The sequence below is a fragment of the Littorina saxatilis genome, linkage group LG5 (genome assembly GCF_037325665.1).
Source record: "Littorina saxatilis isolate snail1 linkage group LG5, US_GU_Lsax_2.0, whole genome shotgun sequence".
NCBI classification, from domain to species: domain Eukaryota; kingdom Metazoa; phylum Mollusca; class Gastropoda; order Littorinimorpha; family Littorinidae; genus Littorina; species Littorina saxatilis.
The window spans coordinates 37830545-37855484 of record NC_090249.1 but is presented as its reverse complement, the minus strand read 5'-3'; the positions used below and the strand labels follow the sequence as shown (position 1 = coordinate 37855484).

General features: G+C 42.5%; 2 protein-coding genes across 4 annotated transcripts in view; one reads left to right on the top strand and one right to left on the bottom strand.

Moving 5' to 3' along the window:
* LOC138967052 (S-phase kinase-associated protein 2-like) overlaps positions 1-8581 on the bottom strand; it is a 33873-nt gene extending 25292 nt beyond the window's left edge. Inside the window, exons 1-2 of the mRNA XM_070339510.1 lie at positions 8488-8581; positions 1446-1875 (exon numbers count right to left, since the gene is read on the bottom strand). Coding sequence (XP_070195611.1) covers positions 1446-1875; positions 8488-8573 — 516 coding nt within the window. The 5' untranslated portion in view covers positions 8574-8581. The remainder of the gene's footprint in view (positions 1-1445; positions 1876-8487) is intronic.
* A 4479-nt stretch (positions 8582-13060) lies between these two features.
* Positions 13061-24940, top strand: LOC138967051 (actin-binding protein IPP-like). Of its 3 annotated transcripts, none has more exons than XM_070339507.1 (8): positions 13061-13267; positions 13775-14063; positions 17063-17191; positions 17827-18518; positions 20487-20685; positions 21251-21471; positions 22325-22673; positions 23209-24940. In XM_070339507.1, the coding sequence occupies exons 2-7, from the start codon at positions 13793-13795 to the stop codon at positions 22547-22549; spliced, it is 1737 nt and encodes a 578-aa protein (XP_070195608.1). In that variant the 5' UTR covers positions 13061-13267; positions 13775-13792; the 3' UTR covers positions 22550-22673; positions 23209-24940. The 3 variants fall into 3 exon arrangements, with proteins under 3 accessions (XP_070195608.1, XP_070195609.1, XP_070195610.1); XM_070339509.1 differs by having other exon boundaries at positions 13063-13267; positions 20487-20679; positions 23209-24936; XM_070339508.1 differs by lacking the exon at positions 23209-24940 and having other exon boundaries at positions 22325-23177.

The following is a 24940-nucleotide window of genomic DNA, read 5'->3' as shown; positions in this document are numbered from 1 at the left end:
ATTACAGCAGCCCGCTTTTCCTGACATCAGTTCTACTTACCTCTGCAGCATAGAAGTTCTATAAAATTAAAAGAGGAAAAACATACACACATACTCATACATTAAAGTCTGCCAATTCAACCGGAAAACTGTGAAGTCAGTCCAGCATAATCGAACAGTCCTTCTTCTGCTTAATATTTCTAATCTCATACTCAGTCACAGACCTGTACATAGTAAGAAAAGAATTTCCTGTCAGAACAGATTTTAATGTACACTACTGCTTTTTGAAACGTCGGACCATTTTTTTGACACTACAGCTGAAACAGTGAGTTGTTGACTTGCCGTAACAATAACAACTGACAATGAAAATGTAATGTATGAATACATTTATAATAGTATTACAGTGGAACCCCCCCTCTGAGACCCCCCCCCCCCCCATCCCCCCGTTTAAGACTTTTTCTTTCTTTGTCCTTACACCTGTGCTCTCACACCGCCCCGTCCCTGCTCAGTCCACATCTGAATTGCGTTCCGCAGCCAGACTTGTCGATTTTACAGACGCTCCAGGGGGGGATGTCGGGTCGCTGCGGTAGGCTACCCTCGGAAGATGACACTGCACTTCTGCCGAGTCACTTCGACGGTGTTTAGTAGTGGGTCTGTTCCGAGCTAACGGACGCAGCCCACTACCTACTATGCCCCCTACTAACAACATTGACTGTGTCGCGGAGCCAGACTGAGTGAGCGTCCCCTCCAGAGAGCAGACCGCCACTACGTCCCTCCGTCGACCCCCCAGAACGTCACACGTTGAAGACTGACAGCAGAACTACTATTCAGGAAAGGATCGAACAGGAACACTGAGACCTAGGTCACCATGAGAGCTCCGGGCATGAAGGACCACAAGAGCAAGGACAATTTATAATTTTGGATGATTAATGAGATGAGGATGATTATAATGATGCTTTGGATTTCCAATTTGGCTTGAGACTACGTGATATTAAGACAGCACTCTACGCTTACTGTCATAATATATCCTGGTGTCAACCAGAGGCCCGAGAACTGCCGCACCTGCGGTGTTGGTCAGGTGTACAGAACCTGAGCACCCTCAAAGTCGCATTCGTTAAGTGAATGTGAATGACACTCGGCTGTGTGATCCTAACCTTCCCATTGGAACCATAGCACTTCCACTCTGGGTAGGAGCCGGCCGTAGCCCGAAAAACCCACATGGCCCTGATGGGATTCGAACCCATGACCTCCCGGCCCGCTAACCACTGCGCTACGGGGGCTGGTCCGTTTAAGACCTTGCTTTTTGCGATTTTCTGTTCAAAACCTTTGCAAATTTACCTCCATTATAAAAGGGAGCTTTCGAAGACTTGATTTAAAAAAAGATTTTTGGCTGTCTCAAAGTTCCACTGTAATACAAAGGAGAAAACCAAAAGGAACACAACAGCACAGATGCACTTGTCACATACCAAGGGAACATCCAAAACTGGCGACTCCCTTCTCTGAAGCGATGGTGTGACATGAGGCAGCTGAGTAGTGGTGCTGTTAGTTGTGATACTGATAGTAGAACTTGATAATGTGGTGTACACTGAAAAAGAAGATGATCGAGCAATTTGTGGCCCCACTACTGGCGCAACCACAGTTGGGGCTGTTGAGAATAGAGCGTGGCCATCTGGTTCGTCCTCAGTTGGGAGAGGAGTGATGCCATTTTCCTCGCAAAGTGAGTTGAGGTTCCATGGTCCCCTGCTTTGTCGAAAGGATGCAGACATTGCACTTGCAGCGTCAGTGGAGAAACTTGACATGGCCATGGAAGAGTCATCCAGAAAGCTGTCGGCCATGCTTTCTGATAATTGATGGGAGGTGGAAGCTGTCGGGTGGCCTGTGCTGGTCCGTCTATTACTGGAACAAAAATAGACAAATATAAACAAATAATAGATACATAAATATAATAATTCTCTCTTGACAGGTATACATGCTGGGATAGCCAAATTGGCTGACCGACCGACAGGTGTGAGTAAAAATTCTGCAGGGTTGGTAGAAACCGGCTAGCAGTAGCACGTCTCCAGACTGGCCAGTGAAAATTCTTGCAAAATGCAAAGCAACTCTCGGTTGTATTATTAAGTTTCCAACCTATACACACACCGCAAACTTCTGTTGCCTGCAAAAACGAAGCCATGTTCTATACAGTATACTACAGTGACATGAGAACAAGGCTCCTGTCTTTGATGCACTTTCGATGTTCCATTCGCACTGCGGCCAGGCTGTTTCTATACTTTTGCTTTTGATTCTAAACCAGCATAGATCTCTATTAAAGTATTATGAGGAGAACTTGCTTTAAAATAAATTAAAGCAACTGATGTTACAAAAAAACCGCGAAAAATAGAAAGCACATTAAAAATAAAAGTAAGACCGTTAACAAAATTAGGCTGGCGAATGAATGCTGATAGCCGCCCGTGAGGAGAGTGGCATGTTGGAGTTTGATGGGCCGTAATACCTTGTTGCAATAGACCCTGTGTCGATATTGCTATCATGTGATCGTCACATGATACATATTAATAGACTGTGAACTACGTCACTATTATGTGTGTGAATGTACGCGCGAGACATGCGCAGTGTTGTACGATGTTACCGCCAAGATGTCCTAGAAGCCAAACAATAAAGTGAAGCCATTATCTCTTCAACTGTTACTGCAGTGTCCGTTTCTGTACATGGAACCCGGAGCGAATGCGTCCATAAACATTCAACTAACGCAAACACAAAACGATACATGGTGTCAGAATCATCATGGCAGAAGACGGAGTAGCAGCGCAGCCGAGGTCGGTAACCGTCAAAGTTCCGTTACCTCAGAGACTTGAGCTTTCAGCACAAGGTTTGGAGGCGACTTGGCGCAAGTTCAAGCGGTCGTGGGAGACATACGAACTAGCATCGCGTCTTGATTCTCAGGATGAGAAGTATCGAGCCGCAGTATTCAAGACTTGTCTCAGTGATGGTGCAAGGGACGTGTTCGAAGGTTTGCCTTTCGAGGCTGCAGACGACAAGGACAAAATTACGAAGATAATTCCCTTGTTCGAAGCCTACTGTGTGGGGGAGACATCAGAAGTCTACGAGACTTACAAGTTTCACCAGCGAAAGCAAGAGAAGGGGGAAACGATCGACACGTACATCGGAGCACTCCGACAACTAGCTAGCTCCTGTAACTTCAAGACATTCGAAGAAAGGATGCTACGCGATCAAGTCGTTATTGGACTGTCAGATGACACGGTTCGGGAAAAACTCTTGCAAGAGTCAGGTCTAACTTTGAAAAAGTGCATTGAGATCTGCAGAGTGAGTGAGGCAGCAGCCCAGCAGGCCAAGAGTATGGCTGGTGATGAAGCCCTACATCGTGTCGGTGTGCATGTGAGAAAAAAGACAAACAGTCAGAAGGACAAGGGTGCTACCCCGAAGTCGAAGCATGATCGTCATGATGGTAGAGGTATGGGCGAAAGAGACAGTGGTGTGAAAGCGTGTGTGTATTGTGGCAAATCGCACAAGAAAGGCAAGGAACACTGTTTCGCATATGGCAAGACTTGCAATCGTTGCAAAAAGAAAAACCATTTTGCTCGTCAGTGCAAACAAAGCTCAGATAGGCAAGTGCATGAAATGTCTGATGAAGAGAGTGATGATGATGATGGTCATTTTGTTCTGACGATGAGTGAAAATGATGATGAACATGTTTTGTCTGTTGATGATGTTGATAAATCTGTGCATGCAAAAATGCTTGTTGGACATGACAGAGTGACGACATCGTTGCAACTTGACAGTGGAGCCACTATCAACAGTTTGTCCGTAGAGACGTACAAGACTGTGACGGGAGACGTAGCGTTGACAAAGCTGACCAAAAGCAACAAACGCTTGTTGATGTATGACAAAAGACCAGTAACTCCTCTAGGTGAGCGTATTCTGCCTGTGGTCAATCCAAAGAACGGCAAAAGCTACAAAGTGCGCTTTGTGGTAGTGAACGCCAAAGTGAAGGATATCTTGGGCTGTAGAGCAAGCCAACACATGCAGTTGATCACGGTCAATGTCGAGAACATTTCAGCCATAGGCACAGGGGATAAGCATGTTCTCACAGGGTTTGATGACGTATTCAAAGGGGAGGTTGGGGCTCTGGACGGAAAGCTAACGTTTGAAACAGACCCATCGGTTCCTCCAGTGAAGCTTCCATGTCGTCAGTGGCCCATAGCTGTCAAAGAGAAGGTCAAAGCAGAAATTGATCGTCTGCTTGAGTTAGGGGTCCTCGTTCCAGTGAACACACCAACTGATTGGATTAGCAGCGTAGTTGTGACGTTGAAGCCCAATGGTCAGGCTAGGTTGTGCATAGATCCAAAACCCTTGAACAAGGCATTGAAAAGAAATGATTACCCCATGAAGAGCATTGATGACGCGTTAGAGTCGATGGTAGGCGCAAAGATTTTCTCGCATTTCGACATGCGCAATGGCTTCTGGCACGTTGTCCTGGACGACGAAAGCAGTCTCTTGACAACGTTTGAAACCCCTTTCGGAAAATTTCGCTGGACTAGAATGCCGTTCGGTGCGTCGGTATGTCCAGAGGAATTTCAGCGCCGTGTCGATGATGCGCTGAACGGACTGCCGGGCGTGTTCGCAGTTCATGATGATGTCATTGTGTGGGGGTCGGGAGACACAGAGAAAGAAGCAGCAAAAGACCATGACCAGAACGTTCGGTTGTTCTTGCAGAGATGTCGCGAGAAGAACATCAAACTGAACAAAGAGAAGGTCGAGTACAGGAAAACTGAGGTCTCGTATCTGGGTCACGTGATCTCAAAGGACGGGTTGAAGTGTGACATGAAGAAAGTCGATGCAATCAAGTCGTTTCCGCAGCCAGAAGACAAAGCGGCGGTTCAGAGACTTCTGGGGATGGTAGGGTATCTCCAGAAGTTTGCACCACGTCTGTCGGAGGTCGCAGCGCCTCTGCGTGAGCTGGTGAAAAAAGACGTGCATTTCCGCTGGGATGAGAACCTGCACGGGAAAGCGTTTGATGAGATCAAGCGCATGTTGACTGAACCACCGGTTTTGCGATTTTTTGACCCTGGTGCGAAAACTACTCTTCAGTGTGATGCGTCTGAGTTCGGTCTGGGGGCGTGTTTGTTGTCAGATGGACAACCGGTACAGTTCGCGTCGCGAGCGCTGACCCAAACTGAACGCAACTATGCGCAAATAGAGAAGGAAATGCTTGCGATTCTCTTCGGGCTGGAACGTTTCGAGCGCTATGTGTATGGTAGACATGTTGAGGTGGAGTCGGATCACAAGCCGTTGATTCCCATTCACAACAAAACCTTGTTGGCAGCGCCAAAACGTCTGCAACGCATGTTGCTGAGAACGCAAAAGTTTGACTACACTGTGGTGTACAAGAAAGGTACAGAGATGTATCTCGCTGACACGCTCAGCAGAGCTGTGGTCAGGTCACACAAAGCAGGGAAAATGAAGAGCGAACAGATTTTCCAGACAGAAATAGAGCAGGAAATCGAGTGCATTGACATGGCCGCGCATGTGTCCGTGTCTGAAGGGCGACTCGAAGAGTTGAAAGAGGCAACAAAACGTGATAAAGATTTGTGTCGGCTGATGCAAATAACACAAGAAGGTTGGCCTGAGTCGAGACAAAGCTTACCGCTAGGTCTTCAACCTTACTTTCCATTCAGAGAGGAAGTATCGACTCAGAACGGTCTTTGTTTCAAGGCAGAAAGGATCATTGTACCAACAGAAATGAGGGAGAAAGTCCTACACTTGCTCCATCAGGCTCATACTGGGATTCAGGGTTGCATGAGAAGGGCAAGAGAACTGGTCTATTGGCCAGGAATGAACGCAGACATAGAAAAGTTGGTGAGCAAATGTGCAACTTGTCAGACACACCAAAGCAACCAACAGAAAGAGCCCATGATTTCCCACCCAATACCTGAAAGGCCCTGGGAAACGCTAGGGTGTGATCTCTTTGACTTTCAAGAGAAGTCGTACCTGGTAGTGGTAGACTACTACTCTGATTTCTTTGAAGTCGATCGCCTTGAGAACAAAACAGCAGAAGAAGTCATCTACAAGACAAAAGCCCATTTAGCCAGACATGGAATCCCTGATAAGATCATCTCTGATAACGGTCCGCCGTATAGCTCAGACAAATACAGAGATTTCGCTGAGGCTTGGGGATTCGAACACATAACCAGTTCGCCATATTATCCGCAATCCAACGGAAAGGCAGAAAATGCGGTCAAACAAGCAAAAACTCTGATCATGAAAGCTGTAGAAAGCAAAACAGATCCATACTTGGCTCTACTAGAGTTAAGGAACATACCATCGGAGGTGATGAAAACCTCTCCAGTGCAAAGACTGTTCAGCAGAAGAACCAAAACCAGAATTCCTACAGCCAAAACTCTGCTAAAACCGCAGACGTGCACAAACGTGACTGGCAATCTGATCAAAAGAAAAGAAAAACAGACAAAGTGCTATAACAAAGGTACAGCAGAACTAGAAACCCTACAGCCAGGTCAAACCGTGAGGGTGAAGTTAGGCAAAACTTGGACAAAAGCAAAAGTAGAGCAACAGGTAGATGTCAGGTCTTACAAACTGCACACAGAAAATGGTAAAGCATACAGACGCAACAGGCGTCAAATCAGAACAACTGGAGAAACACTGACCAACACTGGTCCAAGGGAGACAATCACTCGAAAAACAGACCTTGATAGGCAGAGACAGCTAAATGACCAAGCAGTGAAAAACTACAGAGCAGTAGCTGATAGTCAGACTCAGGTGACCAAAGTCAGTACTCCTGTGAGTGCGACAAACACACCTGAAAATAAAACACCTGTGAAGATTCAGCCAAATGAAAAGAAAACTGAACACATCAAAGTCAAGTTCATGAAGTCACAAACCGCAGGTAAAACAGACACAGGTCAAAGTCAAACCACTTCTCGTGGACGTCAGGTTAAACCACCAGCTTACCTGAATGACTATGTCAAAACCTAAAGACTGAAGACTGTAGGAGACAGTTCAGTATTTGTTGTTTGTGTGTTTTGTTTGAAGAGAAAAGATAGACAGTGAAGAAAGTAAACATTTGGTGGTATTGTTTATGTCCCGCGTTGTGAGCGAATGTGATAAATTTAATTCAAGGCGTTGAATTATTGTCCAGTAAAGTTTCATTGTCCAGAGAGAGAATGTGTTGTTATTATTGGAGTTGTGAAATGATGCTCTAGTCAAGATGTCCAGTCAGTGTGAATGTGTGAAATTAATCTAGGCGTAAAAATAATCTCAGCCTATTGGACTATGGTGAGAATGAGAATTTTATGTGCAGAGAATTCAGTTTCCCGTGAAGTTTGGACAGTAAAAGTCTTTGGACTTGTTTATGTAAAGAAAAGGGGATGTGTCGATATTGCTATCATGTGATCGTCACATGATACATATTAATAGACTGTGAACTACGTCACTATTATGTGTGTGAATGTACGCGCGAGACATGCGCAGTGTTGTACGATGTTACCGCCAAGATGTCCTAGAAGCCAAACAATAAAGTGAAGCCATTATCTCTTCAACTGTTACTGCAGTGTCCGTTTCTGTACATGGAACCCGGAGCGAATGCGTCCATAAACATTCAACTAACGCAAACACAAAACGATACAGACCCTATCGGTATTCCAAGCTCTCGTAATCTCTCGCAAACTTCAGAGCATAGCAAAGCATGCGGTACAGCGATCTCGTGCGAGCTGCACAAGCCAAAGTTCGAAGTTCTCGCGATGTTCAAAGCATAACAAAGAGCGTGTCTCGCGAGAGCTGCTCAGATACCGAAAAGGTCTATTTATTTTGTTGAATAAAGAAAGAATTGAAAACTCTCAAGAACACAGACAGACAAGAATAACAAACTCTTGTTAGCACCCTACGTACAAGGTGTCTTGGGGCACCACCACGCGGAGGGGTTCTGCGGGCATCGCAGCAAGAAGAAAGAGGGAAAATCCTGGGGTTGGCGGGGCGAGCAACACTTTGTCTCTATACAGTATACTGTTAGGTACAGCATCAGCTAGATTACTCAAGTTGAAAAATATCAAGTCGTGCATATCTCTCGAGACCGTTCTTTTTTTTTTTTTTGGTGTGGGACCAAAAATCTAAATCATTCAGGAATCAAGTGCAAAAAGTGACCAAGAAACAACACATGACGAATTGGTGACGCTTCCATTCGATGCCCAAACGACGCATTGGGACGCAGCCTGGGGCGATCAGTGCAAAATTCATTAAAATAAATCATGATGGATGTTGTCCATCCAACAAATTTCCTCAAATAATCAAGGTCCACCACCACCACCAGCCTTAAAAGTGCACAGAAGTTGGCTAACGCAAGTCAACAATCATGGCGCAACCGGAATAAAGCAAGTGCGCTGACCGACCACACAAAAATTTAAATCACATTCAAATAAGCAAATCAAGTATAGATTGGCCTTAAAGTCAGCTAGAATATCAGTAAAGAGTATGCAGTACCCATAATAAGGAAGATTTTCCTTCCGAGTTTCCTTAGAAAGTCTTCTGGAACCTTTGATTTTCCCCATCTTCATATTTTGCGCCATCGAGTCGCCATTCTCACTGCAGGCGCTTGAAATCTCGCGCAAAACGAGAAAAGAGGTGAACCGGAACGACTCTATAAATACCCAGTCGGATTTGTATTTGGGCGCTCGCGGTCTTCACTCAGTCTCTCCATAGACCTAATATACTATAGGTCCCTGGTCTCTCTATCTCTTTCTTTCTTTCTCTTTCTCTCTCTCTCTCTCTCTCTCTCTCTCTCTCTCTCTCTCAATATATCTCCGGGCGAGGGTCGAGATGCTAAAAAGCCGCGTATCTGTGCTTCCTCTTGAGTGTTACCTTCCAAAATAAAGAAATGTCGGAACTCTTTTGAGAATCAACTATAGCCATTGCCAAGCACATTACCAGAAACAAATAATAAACTTTGATGATATTATGAATTAATTACTCTCGCCGGATTTCTTCTAATATGTTATATTGTTGTTGTTGTTGTTGTTGTTGTTGTTGTTGTTGTTGTTGTTGTCGTTGTTGTTGTTGTTTGTTGTTGTAGTTGTTGTTGATGTTGTGGTTGTTGTTTTTGCCGCCGGCACACACATAATTATGTTCATCACCGCTCCGGCAATGATCATGTGTTAGCCTCAATATTAGTAACGCTGGTTATGTGTGTTATGTTTTGGTTCGGCCGAATATCAATAAAGATGGTTATTTTTTGTGTTTTTCTATTTTGTGTGAGGGTTTGATGCAAACAAGTATGAAAATGCTCAGTTATTTCGACTCGATTACCCTTGGAAGATAAACTGATCTCTGTTCTCTTCCACTGTCTCAGTCAGTCTTTCTAGCCTCTCTCTCACTGAGACGGAGTCAGTCTCTCACTGTCTCTCTCCCCTCACTCACTGCCTCTGTCTGTCTATCTGTCTCTCCACCTCACGGGCTATCTCAGTGAAGGCCCCCCAGACCATTACAGAACCTCCACCAAAGGCCACCTTTTCTTGGACAGTGGCGTCAATGTAGCGTTCCCCTTGGCGGTTCAGGGTGAAGCGTAATTCATCACGGAACAGGACCTGGGACCATTGCTGACGTGTCCACCTCACGTGACGTCTGCAGAGGGCGCGGTGTGCTGCCCTATGGGCTCAGTGAAAGTTAAGCGTGGCCGTACAGCTGGGCGACGAGCCGCCGGAACGGAGCCGGTTAAACCCATGAAGGCGATTCAGTATGGTCTGCTGGCTGATGTTGGTCAGTGTTAGTAGCCACCCTCAGCTGCCTTCGAATAATGCCGGAAGAGACTGTTCTTGTTTGCAAGGCTAGTCATTCAATGAGACGATCTTCACGTGGAGTTGTCTTCTTTGGTCGCCCAGGTTTTTCCTGGACCCTCCCAGTGGCTGTGAAACGTTGAATCAGTCTGACAATGTCCGGGATGGACACGTGAAGTCGCCTGGCCACTTCTCGCTTGGGGACACCATCTTGGAACCATGCAACAGCTCGTCCCCTCTCAAACTCGTTCAATTTTCGTCGTGGAGGCATTGTCAGATAATGCCTAATACTGGTGGTATGTCTTCTCAAAAAGCCAAGCAAGTGACAGCATCTCACACATAAACAGCAGTGCTTGCACGTGCATAATGGTTTTTCCATGTGGCTTGTGCAATGTGTTCGGGCTGAACGGTCCAAAACAAGGTCTTTTTTCGCAAGTTTCCGCTGAGCTTTCTTTCTTTCTTTATTTGGTGTTTAACGTCGTTTTCAACCGTTCAAGGGGACGCGACGGGGAAAGGGGGGGATGGGATAGAGCCACTTGTTAATTGTTTCTTGTTCACAAAATCACTAATAAAAAAATTGCTCCAGGGGCTTGCAACGTAGTACAATATATGACCTTACTGGGAGAATGCAAGTTTCCAGTACAAAGGACTTAACATTTCTTACATACTGCTTGACTAAAATCTTTACAAACATTGACTATATTCTATACAAGAAACACTTAACAAGGGTAAAAGGAGAAACAGAATCCGTTAGTCGCCTCTTACGACATGCTGGGGAGCATCGGGTAAATTCTTCCCCCTAACCCGCGGGGGGTCTTGCTGAGCTAATGTATCGTAAAGTATGCTGAATTTGCATTTATCATTTTGCTCTTCAGTATTGCTTTGCACCTAGTCTTGAACACTTCATTTAGGCCTAAAAAAAAAATAGGTGTGGTTACGGTAACCCGACCTACCCTATTTTTAGGGGCCGATCCTATAACTTTTTATTACATTTGTCAAAAAAAAAAAAAAAAACCCCAGTACAAAAAACGCAATGAAAGCGAAAGCGCCCGAGTCGCACACTTATTTCCCTGTCAAGTAGGTTTAATTTGTACACATTAGAAAAAAAAGTTAAAAAAAAAAAAAAGTGATTGCCTACCTACCTACCCTATTTTTTTTGGCTATGTTACCGTAACCACACCTGTTGTTTTTTTGGCCTTAGCGAACGACAAGAAGAAGAAGAACACTTCATTTTAAATTACAATGTCAGTTTCTATATAATGCGCTTCATGTTCTTAAACTTACGTTGTTGTTGTGTTTGTTTTGTTTTTGTTTCCTTTTTACACTTTAGTCAAGTTTTGACTAAATGTTTTAACATAGAGGGGGGAATCGAGACGAGGGTCGTGGTGTATGTGTGTGTGTGTGTGTGTGTGTGTGTGTGTGTGTGTGTGCAGTGTGTGAATGTGTGTAGAGCGATTCAGAGTAAACTACTGGACCGATCTTTCTGAAATATTTCATGAGAGTTCCTGGGTATGATATCCCCAGACGTTTTTTTTCCATTTTTTCGATAAATGTCTTTGATGACGTCATATCCGGAATTTTGTAAAAGTTTGTTTGTTTGTTTGTTTGTTTGCTTGCTTAACGCCCAGCCGACCACGAAGGGCCATATCAGGGCGGTTTGTAAAAGTTGAGGCGGCACTGTCACACCCTCATTTTTCAAGTCAAATTGATTGAAATTTTGGCCAAGCAATCTTCGACAAAGGTCGGACTTTGGTGTTGCATTTCAGCTTGGAGGCTTACAAATTAATTAATGACTTTGGTCATTAAAAATCTGAAAATTGTAATTAAAATTATTTTTTTAATAAAACGATATGTTTGGATTAAAAACACGTTCAGAGAGTTAAAAAGAATAAAGATATAGAAAATCATGCTTTCCTCCTCAGCGCAACCGCTACCGCGCTTTTCTGGATTGTTAATTTCACTGCCTTTTCCACGAGCGGTGGACAGACGATGCTACGAGTGTACGTTCTTGTGGAAAAAATGCAATGCGTTCAGTTTCATTCTGTGAGTTCGACTGAGCTTGACTAAATGTAGTATTTTCGCCTTACGCGACTTGTTTACATTTAGTCAAGTTTTGGAATCGAGACGAGGGTCGTGGTGTATGTATGTGTGTGTGTGTGTGTGTGTGTGTGTGTGTGTGTGTGTGTGTGTGTGTGTGTGTGTGTGTGTGTGTGTTTGTGTGTGTGTGAATGTGTGTAGAGCGATTCAGAGTAAACTACTGGACCGATCGTTATGAAATTTTACATGAGAGTTCCTGGGTATAATATCCCCGGACGTTTTTTTTTCTATTGTTTTCGTTAAATGTCTTTGATGACGTCATATCCGGCTTTTTGTAAAAGTTAAGGCGGCACTGTTACACCCTCATTTTTCAATCAAATTGATTGAAATTTTTGTAAAGCAATCTTCGACGAAGGCCGGACTTTCGTATTGCATTTCAGCTTGGTGGCTTAACAATTAATTAATGACTTTGGTCATTAAAAATCTAAAAATTGTAATTAATATTATGTTTTTATAAAACGATCCAAATTTACGTTCATCTTATTCTTCATCATTATTTGATTCCAAAAACATATAAATATGTTATATTCGGATTAAAAACAAGCTCTGAAAATTAAAAATATGAAAATTATGATTAAAATTAAATTTCCGAAATTGATTTAAAAACAATTTCATCTTATTCCTTGTCGGTTCCTGATTCCAAAAACATATAGATATGATATGTTTGGATTAAAAACACGCGCAGAGAGTTAAAACGAAGAGACTGAGGTACAGAAAAGCATGCTATGCAGCACAGCGAAACCACTACCGCGCTAAACAGGCTCGTCAGTTTCACTGCGTTTTGCACTAGCGGCAGACTACGGTCATTGTGAAAAAATGCAGTGCGTTCAGTTTAATTCCGTGAGTTCCACAGCTTGACTAAATGTAGTAATTTCGACTAAGTTACGCGTCTTGTTCTTTATTCTTTTCTCTCTCAATGATTATGTATTCATGTAATGAGTTTTTAGTAGTAGTTGCAGTAGTAGATTAGTCTCTCTTTAGGGCGAGGGCCAGATGCAAAAAAGCATATCTATGCTTATTCTTGTTACCATCGAAAAATAAAGAATTGTTATTGTCATTGTCCAACACATTCTCATTTAGGTAAAACCAGTATTGGTATCATGCAGATTCTGTTCCTGTCCTGGGCGCACCTGTTTGGTTATCAGCTAAAGGCGTCTGTGGCTTTTGCGCAAGTTATTGTCAGATTTCTATTTTTTGGGGGTAGCGAAGGAAGAACGTAAAATGTTGCAATTTACCAACGCAAAATGAAGTAGTAATTATGAAAAGAAAAGACAAAAGAAATATGAGCATTTGCAACGGGAAAGGAGATATAGTTGCAGAAGGCTCATCAGGGGAAGTAACTTCCACAACTTGTGATTTTTGAGCAGACGTCACCCGACCACCATTCTGGACGGGTAAGTGTAGAACTTTACTGATGCTGCTTTCTTGTAAATCGCTCAAAGTGCAGCGGTGACTGTGCACCAACATGCATGATCCGATCGAAACGTTGTCGGTCCAACTCTTACACTGCCAAGTTTCTTGTGTTGAACTCGTACTCTAGCTTGTGCATATAAACAGCATTACTTTAGTTTTACTGTGAATCCCTAACACAAGGACCATGGTTTACAGACTACAGCACTACCGACTGTACTATCCGAGGTAACTGTCAGCACAGGCTGAAAAACCCCTCTATTTTGACAGGTAGTTGCATGTTAGTGCTGGTTCTCGTTTTCGGGACTGCCAAACCTGGCCCCTCCCCTCCCTGGTAGCAAGTAGTATGTATCACTCACTGTATCTGGTTGAGTGGAAGTAATATTACCAATAAATGAATAATGTTTTCTTCTCTCCTGGGTGAGAATAAAGTGTGGGTACATGTCATGTCCATATGTAGTTTCATTGTGTATTTCCTGGTCTGTTTTCAGTGAAAACCTGCTCGGGACATGGAGGCAGTGAAAAAAAGCGTGGCACAGGAATATCCATCCTCTTTGTTAAACAGTCTGAGAGGGCTGTGGGAGGAAGATGGCTTCTGTGATGTGCGGTTGGCAGTGGGTCAGCGGGAGTTTCCTGCACACAGGCTGGTGCTGTCTGCTGCCAGTCCATACTTCCGAGCCATGTTCATGTGTGGCCTGACTGAAGCCAAAACTGAGAGCATTACTCTTCACGATGTTTCTCCCACAACTTTTGAGCATCTCATTAAATTTGTGTATTCTGGTGAGTGTATTTGTTAGGCGCGTTTGATCGATCTGCGCGATCGCGCGATCGCGCTGCGCGTTTGGTGGATCGATCAAACGCGCACACATCGATCGATGTGTGCGCGTTTGATCAATACAAAGAATACAAGAATCGTTAAAACGCGCAGCTCTTATATACTTGCGCATTTGGACGATCCGTCTCACAAATCACCATACTACGCACACACACGTCTGCTGGCAATGACCGGAAGTTATGACCGGAAGTAGGCCTAGCTATAAGTGTCTAAACAACAATCTGTAAGACATTTTAAAAAAGAAGAAACAACTCGCGTAAGGCGAAAATACAATATTTAGTCAAGTAGCTGTCGAACTCACAGAATGAAATTGAACGCAATGCCATTTTTCAGCAAGACCGTATACTCGTAGCATCGTCAGTCCACCGCTCATGGCAAAGGCAGTGAAATTGACAAGAAGAGCGGGGTAGTAGTTGCGCTAAGAAGGATAGCACGCGTTTCTGTACCTCTCTTTGTTTTAACTTTCTGAGCGTGTTTTTAATTCAAACATATCATATCTATATGTTTTTGGAATCAGGAACCGACAAGGAATAAGATGAAAGTGTTTTTAAATTGATTTGGACAATTTAATTTTGATAATAATTTTTATATATTTAATTTTCAGAGCTTGTTTTTAATCCGAATATAACATATTTATATGTTTTTGGAATCAGCAAATGATGGAGAATAAGATAAACGTAAATTTGGATCGTTTTATAAATTTTTATTTTTTTTTACAATTTTCAGATTTTTAATGACCAAAGTCATTAATTAATTTTTAAGCCACCAAGCTGAAATGCAATACCGAAGTCCGGGCTTCGTCGAAGATTACTTGACCAAAATTTCAACCAATTTGGTTGAAAAATGAGGGCGTGACAGTGCCGCCTCAACTTTCACGAAAAGCCGGATATGACGACATCAAAGACATTTATCAAAAAGATGAAAAAAACGTTCGGGGATTTCATACCCAGGAACTCTCATGTCAAATTTCATAAAGATCGGTCCAGTAGTTTAGTCTGAATCGCTCTACACACACACACACACACACACACACACAGACACACAGACACACAGACACACGCACATACACCACGACCCTCGTTTCGATTCCCCCTCGATGTTAAAATATTTAGTCAAAACTTGACTAAATATAAAAATGGGATTATATTGTACCAAACACTTAGACTACCTCAAAGACATCACATCACAGGTATATATGCATCGAGGTTGCACCTGATCATCCATTTCACATGTATTAGCTCATTGAGTGTTTAATTGTCCTTTAATAGCAAATGATTTAAAAGTTCAGCTGTTTTCATGAGATGTCAGAGGAATGGACAGAGATGAGGAAGGAGGGACTGATTGGGGGGAGAGACTGAGAGACTAAGAGAGAGACTGAGAGAGAGAGAGAGAAAGTGTGTGAGAGAGAGAGAGAGAAGAGAGAGAGAGACAGAGAGCAGAGAGACAGAGAAGAGAGAGAGAGAGAGAGAGACTGAGACTAAGAGAGAGAGAGAGAGAGATCCTGAGAGACTGAGCGACTAAGAGAGAGAGAGAGACAGAGAGAGAGAGAGAGAGAGAGAGAGAGAGAGAGAGAGAGAGAGAGAGACTAAGAGAGAGAGAGAGAGACAGAGAGAGAGAAGAGAGAGCGATAGAGAGAAAGAGAGAAGAGAGAGATAGACTAAAAGAGAGAGACAGAGAGAGAGAGAGAGAGAGACTGAGAGACTAAGAGAGAGAGAGAGAGAAACATTGAAACATAGAACTTTATTACAGGAAAGATAGCATTAGGTCCGTAGGACCTTTCTTCCATCTAGTCCTGATCTAAGCAAAATGGTTATAATCGAAATGGGAATACATAGGAACAAACTTTTTATGATGAAACGCAGACACACGCAATAATAGTAATATAAGAATAAGATCATAAGAGAGAGAGAGAGAGAGAGAGAGAGAGAGAGAGAGAGAGAGAGAGAGAGAGAGAGAGAGAGAGAGAGAGAGAGAGAGAGAGAGAGAGAGAGAGAGAGAGAGAGAGAGAGAGAGAGAGAGAGAGAGAGAGAGAGAGAGAGAGAGACTGTTTGAAAGATTGAGAGGCCTGACAACAAACAAATCAAAAACGTTGTTGGGGTATATTTCGGAACATTCCTGTATTTGAAACTTTTCACTTCCGGCGTGCGATGTGTGTGTGTGGTAGGGACTTACTTTGTGACAGATCGTCCAAATGCGCAAGTATAAGAGCTGCGCGTTTTAACGATTCTTGTATTCTTTGTAGCCTATTCTTTGCATCGATCAAATGCGCACACATCGATCGATGTGTGCGCGTTTGATTGATCCACCAAACGCGCAGCGCGATCGCGCAGATCGATCAAACGCGCCTAACATATTGACTGCACAGAAAGATTATATAGGCAGACAACTGTCTTGCATGATTTGTGTCTTTTTATCGTGTGTGGGAAATATTTGTTGCTACGTCGTGTAATATGTAATCTGATCAAAGTAATGGAAATATGTAGTATCTTTTTAGGTGGGTTAGATAAGAAAGGGGAAACTGAGAGAGATTTCATAGCTGGCCTCACTTCCGAGGTGTAGATCAAACGAAAGAAAGAAAAAAACAGAACTTTATAAGTGCACGCCCACACATGCGTGAGCATAGGCAGTAATTTAGTGAGTAATGGAGGCAGGCAGGTAGGCACACACACATTCGTACAAGCCCACACTTAAGTGTAAGGACAGAAACTTTAAAAGCGGTCCCCAATTCAGCCCAAAGTTGACTGCGTGAAGACTTCGCAAAGGTTTTTTTAATTGAAAACATAGCCTTGTGCGGCCAGCTTTGCGTAGTCGACTTCACCCAGTTAAGGACAAGCTTAAGGGAGTTCCTTAGCCTTACATGGAATTTACTGTGCATGCCAGTATAATACCAGCACTAGTGCCTTGAATGTTATCTTTTGTTGATGGGTTGTATATATTTTCACAGGGCACATTCAAGTATGTGGAGAAACTTGTCAAGAAATCCTGGCAGCTGCAGACATGCTACAACTGTTGCCAGTAGTTACCATCTGCAGGCAGTTCTTGATACAGCAACTTTCTCCTGATAACAGTATTGGTGAGAACTTTCATGTTACTCTTTATATTTCTGTGTACTTGCAGAAAGCTTGGGAATGAAATATATTTGAACATGTGTCATCTGGATGAACAGTGATCATGTTTACAGAAGATTTATGCTTATTTGACCCATTTGAAAATTCACTGACACAAATTTGCTCATTAGGACATGTAAAGCAAAAGTATGCAAAAATAGTGTCCCTCTTATTCTCTCCAATGGTAATCGTGGGTGGAAAAATGCATACCTTGGCTTTCAGACAAATCAAATACACATGCAGCTGCTGTTCTGTACTCATTGCATCTCTGGCAATGAAAACAGCTCTTTAACAAAAAATTTTTCCGACTTTCAAAAGTCAGTTCGCAAACATATTGCTCCTTCACACAATTTTTCCCTGTCCCATATGCCATACTTAAATTTTTTTTTTTTAAGCTGGCGCAATCTCTGGATGAATGAAAAAATGTGTTGTAGAGATAGCCATATTGCAGGCAACTGTATGTAAAAGATGAATTTGCTTAAAATATGTGATCAGTGGACTTTTTCACTGCTCTACCCATACTTATGTGGTGGCTTTATCTAGAAGCACTGACATAACATACAAAAAATAAAATAAATGAATACCTGTGGTTGTTTTTCAGGAATCTACTTGCTGGCAGAACTCCACCAGCTACAAGATGTGCAAGAAGCAGCCGAAAGGTTCATGGAGAATCACTTCTTGCAGGTGATCTCAGAGCCAGAATTCCAAAGATTGGAATGGAGACATCTAATTCACATCCTTCACAGTGAGCTACTCAAAGTGGACTCGGAGGCTCAGGTTCTCAAAGCAGCATTGATCTGGCTTCAGCATGATGTTCAAGGTCGTGTTGGACATGCGACAGACGTGTTAAACCCGGTGCGGTTTCCACTGATCTGCCAAAAAGATGTTGATTCCATGGTCGAAGATATTGATGATGAAAACTTGCGAGAGGCTGTTACTCAGATAGTTCATGAGTCTCGATTGGATCAAAAATTAGGGGCAGAGCTAAAACTTTTGCACTTGCGCCCTTACTTGCTGCACCCTCGCAAATCTGCGAGGAAGTATGTGTTTGTTCTGGGAGGCTACTGCCGCACACGAGGATACAGGTGGACAGACACGCAGACATTAGCATCAGTGGAAAAGTATGACACCTTTTACCAGCACTGGCACCAAGTGTCGACCATGAAGTATGCGCGCAGTAGTCACGGTGTGGCTGTTCTTAACAGATGTATATACGTGGCTGGTGGCGAGAGTGACTGTATGATCTATGACACTGTGGAACGCTATGATCCTGTCACAAACACGTGGTCACAGGTAAAATATCAACTTCGTCATGTTGCTCAACCTCAACGTATTTCCTGTTTTATTTATGAGTGCCAGAGTTTTGTTTTGTCAGAAACTCTGTTTCCCAAACAGTATGTCTGTGAAAGTGATCTGTTCACTAAAGACTGTATCACAACCTAGAATGGCACACAGGGAGTAATTCTTTTAACCTTCACCGTGCTTCATGGACAAAATCGTCTGTTTATCTCTGCAACTATTTTGAGATTTTAATTGAGACCTTCCCCAGGCATGGGAATTGTCCGCCGAAAGGCAAATTTCCGCCGCATTTATTTTGTGTTCCGCTGAAAAAGCAAAAGTGTCTGCCGAAAAAATAAATGGGGGAAGCAAAAATGGTTCTAAAAACTGAATTTAATGGCAAACTTGGAGTTTAGAGGACACCAAATTGCACAAATTGGGTTCTTTGGAGAAAAAAAAATCCGGGGGGACATGCCCCCGAACTCCCCTAGCAGGGCTAGGCTCTTCGCGCCGTCGACTTTGCCATTACTTACAAATTTTCAGCCTTTTTTACTTTTTTCAATTCCCATGCCTGCTTCCCCTTGCCCAACTTTTGAAAGATTATCTTTGTAAACAAACAAATAAATGATGACGTTATTTGAACTACACAGTCCGGATGATGTGCATCATGTGGGTCGTGGACGACCCATATGGAATTACGTAAGGAATTTTACGTTGTTTATCCTTATTCGGATGGTGTGAGTCGTGTACGACCCATACTTTTTAAAGAGGCGGCAACACGTTTATGTATCCCTATTCGGATGGCGTGGGTCGTGTACGACCCCTGCTTTTTACTTTGAATCCTTCTTTGGAAAGTATGGGTTGTACACGACCCATGTCATCCGAACTGTGTAGTCCGAATGCTATTAAACTGAAGCACAGCATATTAATCTTCTCTAAATAGAATCCCTCACAAAGACTGAATTACATATATATCTGAAACTGTCTTACGGAGTGGTAGGGGCTGCATAATGCCTTTTTTCCCCAGTCAGAATTCTATCAGACATTTTGTTAAGGTAAAGATGAATGGATCAAAAAGCATGTTTGTTATTTGATACTGGATATGACGATACTTTCATAATTTATTAAACCCCCCGCGGGTTAGGGGGAAGAATTTACCCGATGCTCCCCAGCATGTCGTAAGAGGCGACTAACGGATTATTATTATTATTATAGTGAGTATTTCTACGCACATACCCTCCCAGAGGGGAGGCTCATGGCGTTTACAATATGCCGTGTGAGATGGAATTTTTTACACAATATATCACGCATTCACATCGGCCAGTAAATCTCAAGCGTGTTAGGCGAGTATATACTTTTCACGGCCTATTATTCCAAGTCACACGGGTATTTGATGGACATTTTTATATATGTCTATACAATTTTGCCAGGAAAGACCCTTTTGTCAATCATGGGATCTTTAACGTGCACACCCCAATGTGGTGTACACGGGACCTCGGTTTTTCGTCTCATCCGAAAGACTAGCACTTGAACCCACCACCTAGGTTAGGAATGGGGGGAGAAAATTGCTAACGCCCTGACCCAGGGTCGAACTCGCAACCTCTCGCTTCCGAGGCAAGTGCGTTTACCACTCGGCCACCCAGACCCTACAGGATTCTGTTTCTCCTTTTACCCTTGTTAAGTGTTTCTTGTATAGAATATAGTCAATGTTTGTAAAGATTTTAGTCAAGCAGTATGTAAGAAATGTTAAGTCCTTTGTACTGGAAACTTGCATTCTCCCAGTAAGGTAATATATTGTACTACGTTGCAAGCCCCTGGAGCAATTTTTTGATTAGTGCTTTTGTGAACAAGAAACAATTAACAAGTGGCTCTATCCCATCTCCCCCCCTTCCCTCCGTCGCGGTATAACCTTGAATGGTTGAAAACGACGTTAAACACCAAATAAAGAAAGAATGATTTATTAACAGCCATTTTTATTTTCAGGTACAGAATATGGTGCTTCCTAGGTATGGGTTAGGTCTGTGCGCACATGGGAATTACCTTTATGCCTTTGGTGGCTGGATTGGGGCTGAAATCGGCAATACGTTTGAGCGCTATGATCCAGAAACAAACACTTGGAGTATGCTGGGTCACATGCCTACACCTCGCTTTGCTATGGGGGTTGTGCAACACGAAGGTAAAGGTATATCATGGTGAACTATTCTCGATGAGTACACATAGCCTTCTGGCTGAATATTGTAGAAAGTGGCATTGGTTTTCACATTTACTGTTAAGTCAAGTATTGACTAAAAGTTTTGTAATTATTTTACATTACATCCAGTAGAAAGGTCTTGGAGTCAGTCCTTGAAACCCTGGGATGTGTCAGCTTACTCTTCAGAATATTACTCCAGTGCTTTTCATGTGTTGTGTGTGTGTGGGTGTGTGAAGTTGGGTTAGACTGATACATCAAGTTTGTGCATGATGGGTTGGGCGTGAATTCATAGTTTTATTTCCCTGAAATCTAGCATTTGAGGCCGAGTTGCTCGATCAAAGCTCCAATAGTTTTGCAACCATTTTTCAGATTCACTCTTAAGCACGTTGTAAAGTTGCTTCCATTTTGAAGACAACCTGTAAGTTAAGAACGACTGTTCTTGGACATATAGACTTTGAAATTCTGAATGGATTTATTCCTTTAGTAACGTCAAAACAGTGATTTGTGATTTATTTTTTGTATCTTTACTAACAGTGATTCGTGATTCATTTTTCAGGTCTAGTCTACGTGGTTGGAGGGTTGAATGCAATGGGCATGGAGATGAAAACATTGGAGAGTTTCAACCCAGTCACACAGGAATGGCAGACTTTATGCTCCATGAGTGAACGCAGGGCTCACGTTGGTGTAGCCGGACTTGAGAGTTATATCTACGTTGTTGGTGGCTGGAACGAATATGATGGAGCCCTGTCATCAGCTGAAAGATATTCCATTGAAGAGGTACGAATTTTTGGGTGACTACTGATGTCATTCCTCTGGCAGATTTAAAAAAAAAAAAAAAATTCTTTTAAAAAAAGTGGTCAATAGCTATTCAAATCTGTGGGAGATTGTAGGGGTAGTTTTGTGTGAGTTGCAAGGAATGTGGAGTTTGTCAGAGTACACATGATCAGACGAGTTATCCTTGTCTACCACTATACCAGGCCCTTCAAAACTTACTCTCTGGCATTTGGAGTCTTGAAAAGTCGGTGCAGGGGTTATAGTGAGAAATGATAAGCCTCTGTTTCTGCAAACTGAATTGTTTTTTAGTTTTGTTACCCCTATTCCAGTTTCAGAACTTATTCAAGTACCAGAAAGGGTACAGTTGGAAGACTTACTGTAGATCCCGATATCTAGCATGCCACAAGAAATTCTTATTTGCAGACAGACTTCAAGGTGAGAGGTTTTTGTGAAGAATGTACAGTATCGCGAGAGTCATTGTACAAATTTAGTGAAGTACTGAAACATTACAGTGATGGCACTGTAACTTGAAGTTAAAAGAATGATATGGCATAGCCTGCTCAAATATCAGATTGAAACAGGCCTGAAAGTGGCGAGTGTTATTGTCGCCATGGCGAGTACAAACATGTAACTGGCGAGTAGAAATGTTAATCTACTTGCCAAATGCGAGTAAAGTTGCTGAAACAAATGGTTGGTTTGGCGAGTAAAATTTGCTCTCTGGCTAGTAAATTTTGAGAAGCACTAGCCAAAGGCCAGTGCACCATTTTTTGGACTTCCAGCGCTGTGAAACATTATTTTTTTAATGGCTGCAAGTGTAAAATGTGCTTTCAAAAATTTCTTCTACATTTTTTTCCAGGACAAGTGGACAGAGCTGCCACCCATGACAGTGAGTCGAGCAGGTCCTTCCTGTGTGGTGGTGAGCGGCATGCTGTACGTGATTGGCGGTCGCAGCCATGCAGGCCAGTGTGCCGCTCCGCTGACTCTTGACACGGTTGAGTGCTACAACCCTCAGACAGGCTCCTGGTCATTCCAGCCTAAGTTACAGACTGGCCGATGTGAGGCGGCTGCCTTTGTTTTCTGAACATCTGTGAAGATTGTGCAATCACAATTGATTAAATCATCAAGTGACACAGACAGAAACATGCAAGAATCTCTGAGATGAAAGAGCTTCCGGCTTTTATGCATAAAGCTGTTGCTTGTCAAATGTGGATGCCTTCCTCATCCTGCTGCCTCCATACCTGACAGGATACATGCAAACGTGTATATGTCTGGATAGATAAATTAATCTCAGAAGGAGCTTCAGGCTCTAACACCTGTGCCCATGGCTTGTAAGTTGTGGGTGTCTTCCGAACTTGCTCTCTTTAAACCAGGGGTGGGACTTTTCCGCGAATCCGCGGATTACAACTTACAAATTCCGCTGGGGTAATCTATTTTTCCGCGTCCCATTTCATCACAGTATCTATAACTTGTTGACTGAATGATACGGAGAGAAGTGAAGATGGAACAGAACACTGGAGGCTTGAGAGTTAAATTGTGCTGACTGAAAACTCCTGATAACTAATTGTCATTTTGAGCTTCAGTGCATTGGGGCGTCACTTGGATCATACTATTGCCAGTATTGGAGTGTGGTTACATGGTTCATTACGTTAGTATGCACCATTACAATGTTACCATTGTTGTGTGAAAGTGTTTTTTGTGGGTTTTTTTTGGTGGTGGGGGGGGGGGGGGGGGGAGAGTGAGGAGAATGTCTTCTTTACCTGATCCAAACGAGTAGAATTTTAGTCTCAGCATGCACCAGATTGCACAGATTTTAATGTACCATTTAAAAAAAATTCAGGGGAGCATGCCCCCGAACTCCCCCTAGAAAGAAGGGATTTCCTTGTTTTTCATTACAAGAGAGTCTAACCCCTGTTAAACCAGACTGGTTACACCGACATGCGTGTTTCATGCATATATTTTTTTTATAAGAGGTTCTCATGTGTCTTTAGAGCTACATTTGAACTTGCCTAATACTCGGATATCAAGGCTAAAAGACCAAGTTTCTTACTGAAAAGTGAGTAAACTACACACAATGTGTGTGTATGTATGAGCTGGCATGATGAAGGGAATGTGCATTATTTTGTAAACTGTCAGGTTGCTTGCCAGCTAATGGCATGTATTTTATGCCATTCCTGCTGTTATCAGTGAAACAGTTGGTTGATGTCTTTATGCTGTACAGTACTGAAAACTTGGATACTTTCAATACTAAACAAAAAGGCAAGTCATTTCCAAGCAGAGATGTTGTGATATTTATCCTGACATAGAAAATCAGTTGTTTGTTTGGTACATATGTACATGTTTTATGTATGTGTTGTGCATGTTATGGCACATAGTGTATCAACATTTGATTGAGGCGATCTTCTTCGTCTTCTTCTTCTTCTTCTGCGTTCATGTGAATTCATGTCGTACATTTGTGCCCCATGAGCATGAACGAATTGTATTCCTGTATTTTACAGGAAATTTAACTAGGAGTAGGATATTAATTTTGTGTTGTCCATATTTAACAACCTTCTGGTGAGCATTTACTCTGTGGAAAATTTGAATTGCACGGTTTATACAAACTACACTACCACTGGAGACGTATGTTCTTGGTAGTAAGGACATGATAGGTGATAATAAAACTGGATATTTGAGAAAAACAAATTCTTGCAAAAGTTTCCATTTTTGTGTTGTAATTTGAGCTTGATGGATGAAAGGTAATTTTAATGGGTAGCTGAAAAACTGAAATCCAGAAAACGGATGCTACAAATTTGATAGCATCCCAAATACTTTCTTTTGCATTTAACGTCTCCTCTAACTTTTTCCTTTTGATCTACAGCTCTTTATTTTTTCTCTGAAACATTTTGTGGTTGTTAAATTTCTTATGGAAATGAAATTACAGCAGGGATGTATTTTTTTTTTTCTGGTATGGATTCATCGCCTTTTATGAGCTGAAGGTGAAAAGAGCCACGTTTAAAAAAAACACCACCAAACAAACTAGAATTACAAACCTGGCAAAAAGCTTTCAAATCAAACAGGGCATATAACCCGCTCTTCTCTCATAATGAATGATACATTAACATAGCAAATTTGACAACAGGAACTTGGAAGTTTGGAAGCTCTGAAAAATGATTGAATGGATATGTGGAGAATATGCATTTCAGAAATATGTATTTTAAATGCGTGATCAGTGGTTGGATGTATTACGCCAATTCAGGGGCATGTATCAAAGTGTGGAGAGAACAGAACACGTAAAGCAGTTATCTCCCTTTCATTAATTGTGTGGCTGACAAAACGTTTTTCATACTGATTGGAGAGTCGTTGCATGTAGTGATTGGCATAATAATTATGTCTGTTGCCTCTCTTGCACACTTAATAAACACGCACGGCACACATACATGCACACGCACCCACACACAGTCACATGCACAGACGGACACACACACTTACACAC

What these genes read in the sequence shown, in the direction of transcription:
- LOC138967051 (XM_070339507.1), top strand. Translation starts at nt 13,793, where the DNA reads ATGGAGGCAGTGAAAAAAAGCGTGGCACAGGAATATCCATCCTCTTTG. An exon ending in TCACAAACACGTGGTCACAG is followed by an intron (nt 18,519 to 20,486) that starts GTAAAATATCAA and finishes TTTTATTTTCAG; the next exon opens with GTACAGAATATGGTGCTTCC. An exon ending in AAAGATATTCCATTGAAGAG is followed by an intron (nt 21,472 to 22,324) that starts GTACGAATTTTT and finishes ATTTTTTTCCAG; the next exon opens with GACAAGTGGACAGAGCTGCC.